The following is a 13,364-nucleotide window of genomic DNA, read 5'->3' as shown; positions in this document are numbered from 1 at the left end:
TCCCTACGCAGAGTACAAACCATAGCTGTAACAATAAATGCTCTGAGTTAGGCACCAGAGTGTAAACAGGGTGGCAAAAATACCTCCAGATGAGGAAACAATTCCCCCTACACCTGTCACAATACTAGGCTAACTTCACTCATCAAGCCTCACAGAGAAGTTGTATGAACTGCTGTTATAAGCAGCAAAGAACATGTTTAAAACTAACTTCAGCCTGAAGTTCAGGACGGCTTGAGCCTGAAAATGAAGGGATCAAGCAAACATATTTTTTCCTTTAATTCAACTTTGTTTTCACAGATCTTTCAGCACCCAGGGAGAGGGGATCCAGGAAACAGAATCTGAGCTCCTAGAAGAAAAGCTTGTTTGAAACAGTGTAATGCAGGAGAGAGCTGAAAAATCCACTGCAGGGCTGTACCTGGATGACATCGTCCTCTGCAACTTCATAGAGGAGCTCATCGTGGAGTTGGAGGATAAAGAAACCTCCACTGATGGGATGTAACATCCCTGCATTTCTCTTCCTCCACAGCTTTCCTACAAAGGTGGAGAGCAGTTTGTTAGATACCGTTAGGCAAAAGTGTTTCTTGTATCAAAAAACCTTTGCACACTCCCAATGCTGAAAAAAACATGAGTTCTAAAAAGCCCATGCCTACAGATAAAACCACAAAACATTACTATTCTATCAATATTTGTACAGCTACTGAGGGAAAAATGTTAATGAAAGGTATTTTAGATATAAACATTTCAGCCTTACATAATAAAGATATGAATCAGAACAGAAACAAGAGAGTTCTGTCTCCTGAACCATCTGTTTTAAAAGTAAATTTTAAACAAAACCATGTCAAATCTAATCAGAAGCTGGTTTACAACATTCTCTCTGGCAATGAATTAAGATTCTGCATTTCTTCCAGAAACATTTTAATGTCTCACTAAAAAAGCAGTAAACCTCCTCCCAAATGCAACTTCTGAAATTGTAGCTACTACTCCTGACTAAAAAAGAGGAAAGAAAAAAAAGAGCAGTCATTGAATAAACCAGTAAGCAGCTGACAAAACCAGAATCCTGGTAGGCCTTCCCTGACAAACATAAAACAAACCCTTCCATGGTAAAAGCTGTTTGTTTTTTTAAATAAACAAACACAACCTCACACACACAGACTCAAAAGCTATTTATTTCTCAGGTTGGCTAACAGGAGGACTTCAGTTCACAGCAAAGGTTTCAAGGCATCATCAGTTGCTCACACAAGCCTCACACTGAAGCAGCAATGTTGAAGAAGCCACATGATACACAGGATGCTCCTCTGATGGCACAGGCACATCTAACTTGTATTAGTTACACATAACTGAAAGCTGAAAGATAATTCCTTCCAGTTCTAGAATCATTTAGTACCAGAGGGGGGGGAAAAGTGTCACAAATGCATCTACCCACCTCCCCACAATTACACTGCCCAAAGGTCAGTAGCTGCTGCTCCTGGAAGGGCTGTGAAGTTCTGCCAAGCCACATGCCTGCTACTCATAGCTGACCTTTCAATTTTGTCTCTCCAAAACTCCCTGACATATTTTTAGACGTTTGGCAATTAATTATTGAGCTTACAAATCAGACTCTTCCTATGAAGACAGCTTCACATTTCAATTGAAGCATAAGAACTATCAAAGAAATATAGCACCCCATCCCTTAAGTTGTCCTTCTAAAAATATTGGACTGATGAAAAAATAACTGTCTGCATTATGCTATAAAAGGTTTTTGTGGCACTCCTCTGGGAATGAGCACCCCAGAACAGCTTTGCTAACTGCAGACAGAAAAAATGTATGCTCGTAAGTGCTCATATAATACTCTTGCAGAGCCTCTGTACATCAAATTCCAGTCAACAAATTCCAGACTTAATTCTAACTACATAACGTACTTTTTGAACTAGAAGTTGTTCCACTCAATCTTTTCACTGCCTCTGAAGCCAGAGGGCCTGCTCAGCTCCTCCTTCCTACTTCTGAACAATTCTGTGGTGGCATCACAGACCACATCACACATGAACTCCCCACTGCCAACCTTTGCAAGATCTGCTTTGAGGTAACAAGTTTCTGTTCTGATCACAGCATTTGCTTTAGTTTGTGTGCTGAGCAGACATCCTCCCTCCTTCCTTATGACTTCTTTGCCCATTAAACACAAACTTACCACTGGAAATACAACACAAGCTTACCACAGGAAATAAAATATTTCCCATCCCTAGACACAAAGGTACAAATATTTTTCAGGCTTTTTTTTTCAACATTAGTAACAACTTAAAATTTTGCTCTAGAGCAAAAAGAAGAGCTGAACATACCAGTATTATCCCTCTGGAAGGAGCTCTCCAGGTGTCCATGGGACTTGATCACAGAGGAGAAAGCTTCCAGGCGTCTCTGAATGTTCACAGTGGCTGTTTTAACAATATCTGCAGCAGACCCTTGAACAGTTGTATTCACAGCCTGTCGTTCTGCCTGAACAGAGAGAGTTGTTCTCAAAACTCACGCCCCCCTCAAAAAAAACCCAATCAAATCCAGCATGTCACATGTATTTAATTAAAAATAATAAAAACATGGCCAAACACAGGCATAGTAAATCCTCCAGATAAAGAGTTTGTTCTGTCTGCCTGAAAGAACGACACATTATAGACTAACTTCACACCCAAATTCCTCTAGATGACTGAGAAAAGAAGGATTTCTACAAATTTAAAATGAATTAATATTGAGAGTAATAACCCGCAAGAGTCACAAATCACAAGAAGGAGAAGCATATACACATGGTAACAATTTCACAAGGAGCAGAAAAATCTCTCAGTTAATCCAAGCACCATGAGACACTTCTGCCTATCTTCAAAACCACCAGGAATGGACAATCTAAGGCAAGAAGTTGGACTTCATGGACTAACAGTCAGGTCTGCTACCCTGAACCCTGACTGACAGAGCATTCCAGCTGGGCAAAAACAACCACTAGACCACCATTTTTTTGACACAAGCAACATGTCTACTAATCCCTTCCTCAGACAAGAAAACTGTATTCAAAGGTTCTTCTCTCTGTGGTTGGAGCTGAAACATGTGCAAAACGTTATGAGGATACCAAAATGAAAGTGAAGGTAGTTCATTAACTGGTCTTTAATATGATTATAAAGAATAAATCCAATTTGAACAGGAGATGTGTCTACAAAGCTTCATGCTGAAGTATTCTTCAGCTTAAATGGTCAAACAATTTCAAAAGTTTCTTGAAAATCTTCTTGTTTCCCTGTCAGCTACTTGGAGTACCAACTCCCCCACTTCCTCCCTCTTCTACCCTAGTCTAGTTCATTAACTGGTCTTTAATATGATTATAAAGAATAAATCCAATTTGAACAGGAGATGTGTCTACAAAGCTTCATGCTGAAGTATTCTTCAGCTTAAATGGTCAAACAATTTCAAAAGTTTCTTGAAAATCTTCTTGTTTCCCTGTCAGCTACTTGGAGTACCAACTCCCCCACTTCCTCCCTCTTCTACCCTAGTCTTTAATTCCACACGATCCAGCTTTTTGCTGAGGAGTATAATGTTTCCTCCCCACAGAAATGTGTCAGCATCTCTCCAGGAAGTCAATTCACCCTTAGTGAAGTATAGTCCATGACAGATGTGTTCAGAATGACCTTGAAAAAAAACAATGCCAGTGCCAAGGCATATACTAACTAAATATTTATCTAACAAGTTGGAGCAATTTTCCATTGAGGGAAAATAAGAAAAGGAACAAATACCCCAAAAATATAGGACTTAAATGCCCTTTCTTGTTCAAGTGCTGACAGCATGTAACATACAAAGACTGCTGAGTGGGAGGAACTCAACCTGAAGAGTTAAAGCATACCACTGTGTGGAAGCTTTTTTAAATCATGTCCACTGATTTCAATAAATTACTCACTCCAGTTCCAACGTGGGAGTTCTGAAGCAAGGTTAGCACAGTGATGACAGCTGCACACCCAGTCACAGAAGACTTACGTCAAACAGACCATGACAAAAGCTCTGTTACTCAGAGAACAACTGAGGGAACAATGAACTACGTGAGAAGTGGAAGGTCATGACCAAGATGGCTCACAAACCTTGTAAAACCATAGACATGGCTATGCAAAGAAATCTAATGCTTTAAAAAGAAAATTTTTAAAAATAATTTAAGAAAAGGCACTCCATTCAACATACATGAGCTTTACTGTAGGGATTTGGATCTTTGATAGCTGGCAGGTATCTCCGCCTGCCCAGGATGGTCTGCACAAACCCATCTCTTCTGCAGCTCCGCACTGTCTCCTTCAAGAATTTCTGAACCTCTGTGAAAGGAAAGAGAAAGCTTTCTTGTAACACAGCTGATGTTCTGTGTTGACCTCTTGTTGGGGTCACTGAAAGCTGTCTGGGACACCCAGGCAGCACAGAGTGATTCTTCACATTTCCTAGACCATGTCCGTGGACAAGGGCACACAATCACTCTTTCAGCCTATTTGCAGCTCTGCTGCAAAACCTATTAAGACTTTTGAGGTGGAAGAGAGTGCACAGTGTCAGGACATCTGGCTGTGCACAAGGAGGTGGGAAGTCCATTGTGCACAGTGTCCAGGCACAGAGGGTCATACATGTATTATTGATACTGGAGAGGTCAGAACCTGAAGGCAAGTAGTAGGGAGGGAGTAAATTGAAAGCCGAAATCAGAGCCCTTGATGCCTCAGGCTGTCTGACTTCAGGCTGTGTCACTTCAGATTCTAGGATGAAAGAAACTCACCCACCTGCACTTTGCGAGGGAAGGAGTGAATCCACCAAGAGTGTTAAAAAGAAACTTAGGTCAAATAAAGGTGAGACAGGGAAGAGTCCCCTTCACTGCAAGTTCAGGTAACAACTGTACTAAAGCGGCAAAAGTTAACTTCAGACAGTTTCTTTCTGAGTTTACAAAATATGAAATGTAAAAGGAACTATTCAAAGTCAAGACTGACAGCATTAGTCAATTCATCAGGTATGGAATTCAGCAGGTCAGCCTAGCAATACATATCAAGTGAAAATCCATGGGAAGTGAAGTTAGAGTATAAGGTACATTGCAGACTTTGGATGTGTGCACACCTAGTGAAAGGGAGGGAGCAGGAAGTAATTTCTAATGGTCATGAAGAAGAGACTATCCAGAAATTGCTACAGACTAAACAGACTCTTAATAGAAAAACTATTTCTCAGCATCTGTCTCCTAAAGAAAATCCCTGTATCTTCAGGACATAATTTTCCACCTCATTTCCAAGTTCTATGATTAGAACGAGCTGCCTCTTGTCCGATTTGCCCTCCATTCTTTGTCTGATTGCAGCTCTGTTCTCTCTACAGCTTTCCTAAAAATTAACATGCTTCTTAGGAACAAAACAATGTCTTTATACAAAATATGGGAGAGTTGCTCTGAGCAGTGGGATAAAAGTTTAAGGGTTATATGCAAAACAGTTTAAAACTCCAGGAAAGCAGAAGACAAGATAAAAGACAAAGAAATGGCTACAGTTTAAAATTAAAAGAAGCACGGTGGCACATCCTTTGAAGCTATGTGTTTTAATAAGGAAAATTGTGCTTCTCATTCAGAAAGTTAAGAGCTTTAAAATCACTCCCCAGGGCTTATTAATTAATTAACATAACAACAAAATAATTAACACAATAAGTAAACAACAAAGTACTAAATGTGAACAAAAACAGAGCGTAGAGTAAAACATAATGGAGTATCAAACTGCTGTGTTCATGCACTGGAGATTTTCAAAATGAAAAGCTGTTTCAAAAGATAAGAGTGGTAGGTTGAGACAAATATAGGATTTGAAGAGAAATGGAGAAAAGGGATTAAAAACAACAACCACCACCCCCACTCAGTTCCCAAACAACTATATTCAAACCTGTGTATCTTGATTTGAAGGATTCAATGTAATTGGCAGCTTCATTTTCATCAATCCCCATCTGCTCGCCTAAAGATTTTGCTCCTATTCCATAGATGATTCCATAGCAAATCTGCCAGAGGACAGTGTGAAGAACCACAACCATATGGTGAGCCATGCAGAGAAAGCAGAGCCAAAACAAAATGTGATTCACTGGAAGACAAGTGCATGGAAACAAGGGCAAGTGTTCAAGAAGAGAGACCACCTCTGAGTCCAAGCCATTCATGCTTCTTTTCTCCACCCTCAATCCCCCAAAACCTCAACAGCTCCAACTGAAATGTACTGTGAGTGGGAGGACATACAAAACAACTACTGAACAATCACGACCAAACTCAAACAGAAAACCATACTATTGTGACTCCATGATGTGTTGAACATTGAACCTTCCTGCCCAGAAAGCTGCTACTGAAATTCTTTTCCTAAACGTTACCTGCTTAGCTTGTTGCCTTGTCCTATCTCCAACAGCTTCAGGATCAATCATTTTCCATTCTGCTGCAATGCTCTTAAAGACATCAGTACCACTGTTCAAGGCTTGAATGAGTCGACAGTCACCAGACAAATGAGCAAGGACCCTCAGTTCAAGCTGAGAGTAATCAGCAGCCAAGATTAAGCCACCTGAAGTCAAGAAGTTATCAGAAATTATTATTTCATAAACTACTCCAACATTCCATCCAAATTTCCAGCAAAAAGGACTGAATTTGTCCTTCATCTTTTGCTCTGAAAGTTTTCCACAGCCATTTCTATCAGACAAATTTGTTCCTGTTTCCCAAATGCTCAGTCCTGCCTGCTTCACATCTAGTCCCTACATCCAGAATCCATCAAAACCACATAAACAAGTATCTGCCCAGATGTCCGAGCCAGAGCAAGCAATGTGAGAACTGATATTTGGACAGAAAGAACATTAGATAGAGTGCAATTAGTGTATTAAGAGCTGACTAAGCTATCTCTCTAAAAAACAAGTATTCTCAAAGAGGAAATGAAGGTGTGACCATTTTAATACTTTCCCCAGCTGAAACTCTCTCTCTTCTACAGTCTTGTGAATAATTTTGAAGGCTTGCTAACTACTGCATTGGTTTTCCAAGCAGGCTGCTCAGATATACACAGTTATCAATTCTTAACTCTTCATTACATCTTAGGATCTTTTGTTACTTAGCAGTTACAGAGCAGGATCTGGGCAGTACCTGGAAAGGGAACAAAAGCATGCCTCATGCTAACAGCAAATGGTATTCCTCTTTCTTCAGATCTCTCTGCGGCCTGAACCTTTAGCCCATTGTGCAAAATACTGGAACGGCTTCTACGTCTGTGGAGACAAAGAATGACTGCGCTTCACCCATTTCTAAAACTCTAAAAGATCCATAATCATTTTTGCCACAAAGAATCAGTGAAAACAAGAGGCCTCTATTCCATTCTTCTGGATAATCCATACCTAAATTCGACCACGGGGCAACTGGACAGAGGCCACATAAACACCTGAAGGGTTTAACTGACTCTGAAAAGGTTTAGGGGTAAAATCTTCTTAGTATATTCAGGATTTGGTTCAGAAATGGGATAATTCCACTCCAAAATAGTTAAGATAAATAGGCCCTGATCTGTCATGAGCTCATTCTAGAAAGATAGCAAAGGAGTCCTACAGGAATCCTAAAATTTCAACACTCCACCTTGCGTGCCAAGTCTTCTCTCAACATCCTTCTCATATGCAAAATGTGTGCACCAGCCCATACCTAGTAGAGACAGAATTTCCCTCACATCACTAGCCACATGACTGCGCACGCACACACGTACACAAACCTATAACAACAGCAGAAGTTGCAGAGGATGTGCTCATAAAACTGCACATTTCCTCCCTAAAGACTGAGTGGAAAAAAATGCCCCAAAGCAAATCGATTTGCGTTTCCAGAACACCAGAATTTTACAGTGTCATCCAGGTGCTCTACATCCTCTCAGGGTTTGCTTAAATATCCGGGCCCACCAAGTCATTTGTAGCTGCAGGTGGAATTGTATCCATCACTGTGCCCACTTGTGCTGGTTTGAGCTGAAGTGGAGTTGGCTTTCTTCGTAGAGGCTAGTATGGGGCTATGTTTGGGTTTTGTGCGGGGCACAGAGTCGATAATGCAGAGATGTTTTGGTGATTGCTGAGCAGAGCTTACACAGAGTCAAGGCCTTTGCTGCTTTCCGTACTGCCACACTGGCAAGGAAGTTGGGGATGCATGGGAGATTGGGAGGAGACACAGCTGGGACAGGTGACCCAAACTGACCAAAGGAATATTCCATACCATATGACATCATGCTCAGTATATAAGGTGGGAGGAAGAAGGAGGAAGGGGGGACATCTGGAGTGATGGCGTCTGTCTTCCCAAGGAACCGTTACGTGTGATGGGCCCTGCTCTCCTGGAGATGGCTAAACACCTCCTGTCTTCGGGAAGCAGTGAATTAATTCCTTGTTTTGCTTTGCTTGTGTGTGCAGCTTTTGCTTTGTCTATTAAACTGTCTTTATCTCAACCCATGAGTTTTTGTAGCTTTTATCCTTCTAATTTGCTCCCCCACCCCGTTGGTGGGGGAGTGAGTGAGAGGCTGCGTGGTTCTTGGCTGCTGCTGGGGTTAAACCATGACACCACTGAACTGTGAACAGTGCTGACACCACTCACACCATCTACTTCCATCAGCACAAGTCTACCAGCCCATTGGTACTACTCTACCATTGGGTTCTTCACTGGAAGGTAAAAGGCTTTTTTAAGTCCCTGATGTTTGGGTCAGGGATCTGAGAAAATTCTTTACCAAAATATAAAGGTATCTCTGAGATCAAGACTAGCTTCAGCAAAGCACAGAAAAGACATCATGCTCTCTTCCCCTGTGCACTTCCTTTTCTTCTGAAACACTGTCATTTCAGGAATGGTAGGGCTCAATGAGATGAAAGAAAGCACACAAAAAAAATCACAGAAATAAATTTTCCAAAGAAATAAAGCTGAGGGACAACTGCATGACTAGGTATTGCAGAAAATCACACTGTTCAGCATAGGTTCCAAATTCAGTTGAATGAGTTGAATGAAGGGCTTTATATCACGACCTAATTTAGTTACACTCCATTGGTCAAAAGCTTCTTACAGGAGGAAGGAGTAGCAATAGTAAATTCTAAAATAATAGACATTTTGGACCAAAATTTGAAAGGCATATCAGACTCAGGCTGCATGACAGTTTCTTTTGTGCCAGCAGTCATTTCTGTTTCTTCAGGATTGTCCATCTTCCTACCACTAAGGAATGTAGGAAAATGCATGAAAAGTCAGCCTGAGAAACAGACCTCTCTCAAAGTTCAAGAGGCACTCCGTTCCTTTGATAGGCTATTCTCTACAGGCAAGACTCTCAAGAACCCAGCACACTCCCCAGCTATCCTGGAAAGCTGCTGCAAGCCTGAGTACTGCCAGAGCTTTATTTCAGAACAACATTTCTGCCTCTGTGGCTAGACCTGGTTCTTCTGAAGAAAGATGGACAAGATCCTGCTCCTCCTGAGCTTTCTTCCCATGACCTACCCAAGGCAAAAGGATGTTAGACACATGGTGGTAGGAGGCACCAGACAAAAGAGCAAAAAAACTTCTCAAATTTCTCACATCTTGCTGTGGGCAAAAAAAAATTAATAAAAGTCACTCAGGTGACACATGTGGGTCAAGAACCTGAAAGGAAAGAGAAACTGAAAGGGCAGAAAACCCTCACCAAATATGAAGCCTGCTAAAAGATCAACCTTGATATTTCATGAGACTTCCACACAACTGTTTAGGCATTGTCATTGTAATGCTACCAAAGTAGAATCTTAGAATTGTAGAAAAGAGGGCATTTGGTTAACAGAAATCAAATTTAGAAATCTTTTTCTGCTACATGCTTGGCAGCTTTTGCAGGTCATCATCACAAATGAAATTACTAACCAAGAATGAAAAATATGTTCACCCACGTTCCCTTTCACGGGGAGCTGCACCACATAAAACAGATGAACTTTCTTCTGCTTCTTCCACAATAACCTATGCTCTTTCAGAGTAGCTCTTAGAAAGTCAAACCAGATCCTAACTTGAGTTTAGCTACTTTTCACACCGAGACTTTCTACCCAGCAGCTGGGAGCATAATGCAAATCTCACTGTAGGGTTTCATAAAGAACTTCTAAAAGCAAATGACTATATTGGAACCACAAGCTGTTAGTATTATGTCTTTCATGCATCACTGGTTTTCAGGTGTTCATTCCCCTGTAAGAGAAACACTAAATAACAACTCACACTGACAAGACAGCAGCCACAGGTGAAGAAAGAAAAGAGAAATTTGACAACCCAACCACATTAAGATCAGATTAGACAGAAGCTTTGCCAAGATCCTCCTACCTGCCCCCAAAACCAGCACGAGAACCAGCATTTCCACATGCTTGGGAGGGTGGACTTTCTTCCACCACAGTTGGCATTTCAATCTCAAAATCTCTGGGCACATTCTGGATATTTGGCTCTGTGAAGGATATTCGACCTGAGACAGAAGACAAGTGGGAACTAAGTCAGGGTCCATAAGGAGTCTCTCTAACTTAACACAGCTGCACATACTCTGCATCTCCAAAATACAAAGGGCAGGAGGGTAGGACAGGACATGACCACTGAGAAAAATGGAGAAATAGAAAAATAATTCAGGTTTAATGGGCTTGAGATAGTTCCCCATTTCTGTATCACTAATAAGAAACTCTCAAATCCAGAATCTGTTCTGGGGTCAGAGATTTGCATAATAATATGTGCAAGAAATGAATAATGCTGCTTGGTGAACACAAAAGCTATTTAAACATATCTAGACTTCTAGGGCATATTCATGTGAAATAGGAATTTCAGTATTTTCGTTTGATTGAAGTAGAGCACAGGCTTGATTTCCTATCTTTTCCCCGCAGAAAAACAGCCCACACACACACAAAGGGAAAAAAAAATCAGTAAGAAGTGAGGATTTTGAACACATTTCTTCACCTGTAGCTGTGTGAGTCTGTGAAACTGGATATATCCTTTCCATTCCCAGTGCAGAATTCAATCGCTTTTCCCTCTGTAGTGGAAACACCACTTTAGTAATAGCATTGTTGATCCTCCTCCATTCCAGTATCAGTCCTGGCAATGGGTGAAGTGCCTTTAATTTCTCCAAAACATCCTTGTGGGAAGAAAAGGGCACAACTAATCAACTGCCTTTAAAGCTTTATTTATAAAGTTTTTGCAGTTGTGCAGGAAAAAGTGACTCCTTCACCCACAATGAGTTTCCAGTGTCACTGCCTTAAGATTAAATGGATATCCTCTCCACTTATACCACCTACACCTGGGTAATCAAAGCACCATGAGACACAGCTGCAGTTTTATTACACACAAGAAGACAATAACTTCTCTTTGGACTTTTGCACCCTCATCATTGCTCTTAATCTGCACCAACCAATAAACCACCTGAAACAATCAAATAAAGCATCACATGCCATGGGTCCCCTATGTTGTCTCCTCTTGTCCAGGGTAAATTCTCTTCCTCCATCTTCTTGCATATTTTTCTCCCTGCTCTCTCCTATCTGTACACTAGGAACACAACGTGAAGCCCTTGGCCATGCTCCTTGAAAGACAAAGCTGAGCACTAGCAATCAAATCCTTTCAGTTTAATCAGAAATATGAAGGGACTAACAAGAATTTCAAAAGGCATGCAAACATTTCTCAGAATAACATCTTTTGTATGCAGCAAGCAGCTGCAGTCTCAACCCAACATATCACAAAAGAAGGAAATCCTTCCTTTGCTCCTTGCTCCCTGCTCTGCCACCTCCACTGCACTCATCTTCACTGCCTCTTGAGTCTCAGAAATCGATACTTGTCTTCCAAGTACAGACTACACTGAACAAGGGGAAACTAAGAAAACAACACAGATTAATGAGTCCTGAAAGCAGAGAACATATATATCTCCTAATTTCACTTGTCCAGCAAGAGCATCCATTAGCCTGCAGCAGTTGGTATTAATGCAGGTCCACAATATTTATCAACTGGCAAGGATATCAATAGCCTTCACATATATACAAGCTCCTGATATACTAAATTTGATAATCTGTCAGATCAGCCATTCTGAAGACAAATCCTCTGAAGCACAAAACACAGATAAGATAGTAGTAGGCAAGGAAAATACTGTATTTAATCAACATGGTATTTAAGTATCTTTCAAGCTGATGTTGAAAAATTCTTCTGCTATTGGCTTTACAAAATTATTGTACTATTTTGGTCTTACACGTGATCTGAGAAATCAGATTCTGCCTGATTTATTCTTATTGAAGCCTGCTATTTATAGCCATGTCCTCACTGCACTCAGGCTTTAGAAAAGTAGGAGTTACTAACTCTGCTAACAGAGGAGGCAGAATGCAGCTTGAATTTCCAGTGGTAACTGGAAAAGCAAAAGGCAGCTAAAACTTATTTTCAGACTAGAAACAGACTTTACTGTACCTTGGTTGTACTGAACTGCTTGCTTAACCTAACCCTGTTTCCTTTAGCAGTTGCTCTTCTGGTGTAACCCAGAGTTTTCTTATTCCCTTGAACCTTCACATCTCCATTCTGTGGCAACTTCAGCTCCAGGAACAACACCTGAAAGAGGCCAGAATTTCAAATTAGTTTCTGCATGCTACTCCCAGGAGAGAACAAAAAGCAACTGAGCACTTAAACAGCTTGTTCCAAGCAAAGGATAGTACAAATGCTTCAGGTAATTAAAAAGCTGATTAAAGATCCCTGCTATCAAAGTCATTCCTCCTCATTTTAATTAACTACAAAATGCAATGTAAAATCTCATTTTCTGAACACTATAAGTTTGAGTTCAGAGGTGTGTTTTTAGAAAAGGTAATTAACTCCATCCAATAAGTGGGGTTACTGCTGACAGTCAACTGTAATAAAACATAATGTTCAGAAGACTAAAAGTGGGAAGAACATTGGTGAAAAAAAAGAACTGTTAGCAGGCTGCAGAGCAACAAAGAATGAGAATTCAGAGCAACAAGAATGGCATAGAAGGAGGTGGTCACAAGTACCTTTTATAGAATAACTAGAATATTAGTTTTTCTAACAAATTGTCCAAAACTGTAAAATTAAGTATATGCTGTCTTGGTGACAGACAGAACACAGCTCTTCATTTTTCCTTCTGTGTTCATGTAGCATTAAACACTACCTAGCAGCTAGTGTGGTTCATTTCACAGCTGATAAAAGGATCCTTTCTTTTGCACATTTATGTAGTGCAGAAGTTTTACTGTTACAAAACTAAAAAGGTAAAGTTCTACTAAGGTATAAAAGATACTTTACATGTTTTGTAACAAATTCTCATGTGAGAAACAAGCTTCTGCAGTTCAGAAAACAGCATTCAGAAAAAAAACCACCTTTCATTCCCCTTTCTATAGCATCTTAAGGGGCTGGAATTAACCTTAGGTATCATCTAGTCCTAACCTCCTGCCCTGGGCAA

General features: G+C 40.5%; 1 protein-coding gene across 1 annotated transcript in view; it reads right to left on the bottom strand.

The window, feature by feature from the left end:
• LOC103808410 (DNA polymerase theta-like) overlaps window positions 1–12,505 on the bottom strand; it is a gene marked incomplete at its 5' end in the record, with an annotated part of 14,956 nt that extends 2,451 nt beyond the window's left edge. Inside the window, 9 exons of the mRNA XM_009081192.1 lie at window positions 416–531; window positions 2,313–2,466; window positions 4,177–4,293; window positions 5,860–5,982; window positions 6,340–6,524; window positions 7,091–7,203; window positions 10,268–10,403; window positions 10,883–11,057; window positions 12,368–12,505. Coding sequence (XP_009079440.1) covers window positions 416–531; window positions 2,313–2,466; window positions 4,177–4,293; window positions 5,860–5,982; window positions 6,340–6,524; window positions 7,091–7,203; window positions 10,268–10,403; window positions 10,883–11,057; window positions 12,368–12,505 — 1,257 coding nt within the window. The remainder of the gene's footprint in view (window positions 1–415; window positions 532–2,312; window positions 2,467–4,176; window positions 4,294–5,859; window positions 5,983–6,339; window positions 6,525–7,090; window positions 7,204–10,267; window positions 10,404–10,882; window positions 11,058–12,367) is intronic.
• Between the last annotated feature and the right edge of the window lie 859 nt (window positions 12,506–13,364).

This window comes from Acanthisitta chloris, unplaced genomic scaffold (assembly GCF_000695815.1).
Source record: "Acanthisitta chloris isolate BGI_N310 unplaced genomic scaffold, ASM69581v1 scaffold13848, whole genome shotgun sequence".
Taxonomy (NCBI): domain Eukaryota; kingdom Metazoa; phylum Chordata; class Aves; order Passeriformes; family Acanthisittidae; genus Acanthisitta; species Acanthisitta chloris.
The sequence above is the reverse complement of the archived record's forward strand: the minus strand, read 5'-3'. Positions and strand labels throughout refer to the sequence as shown.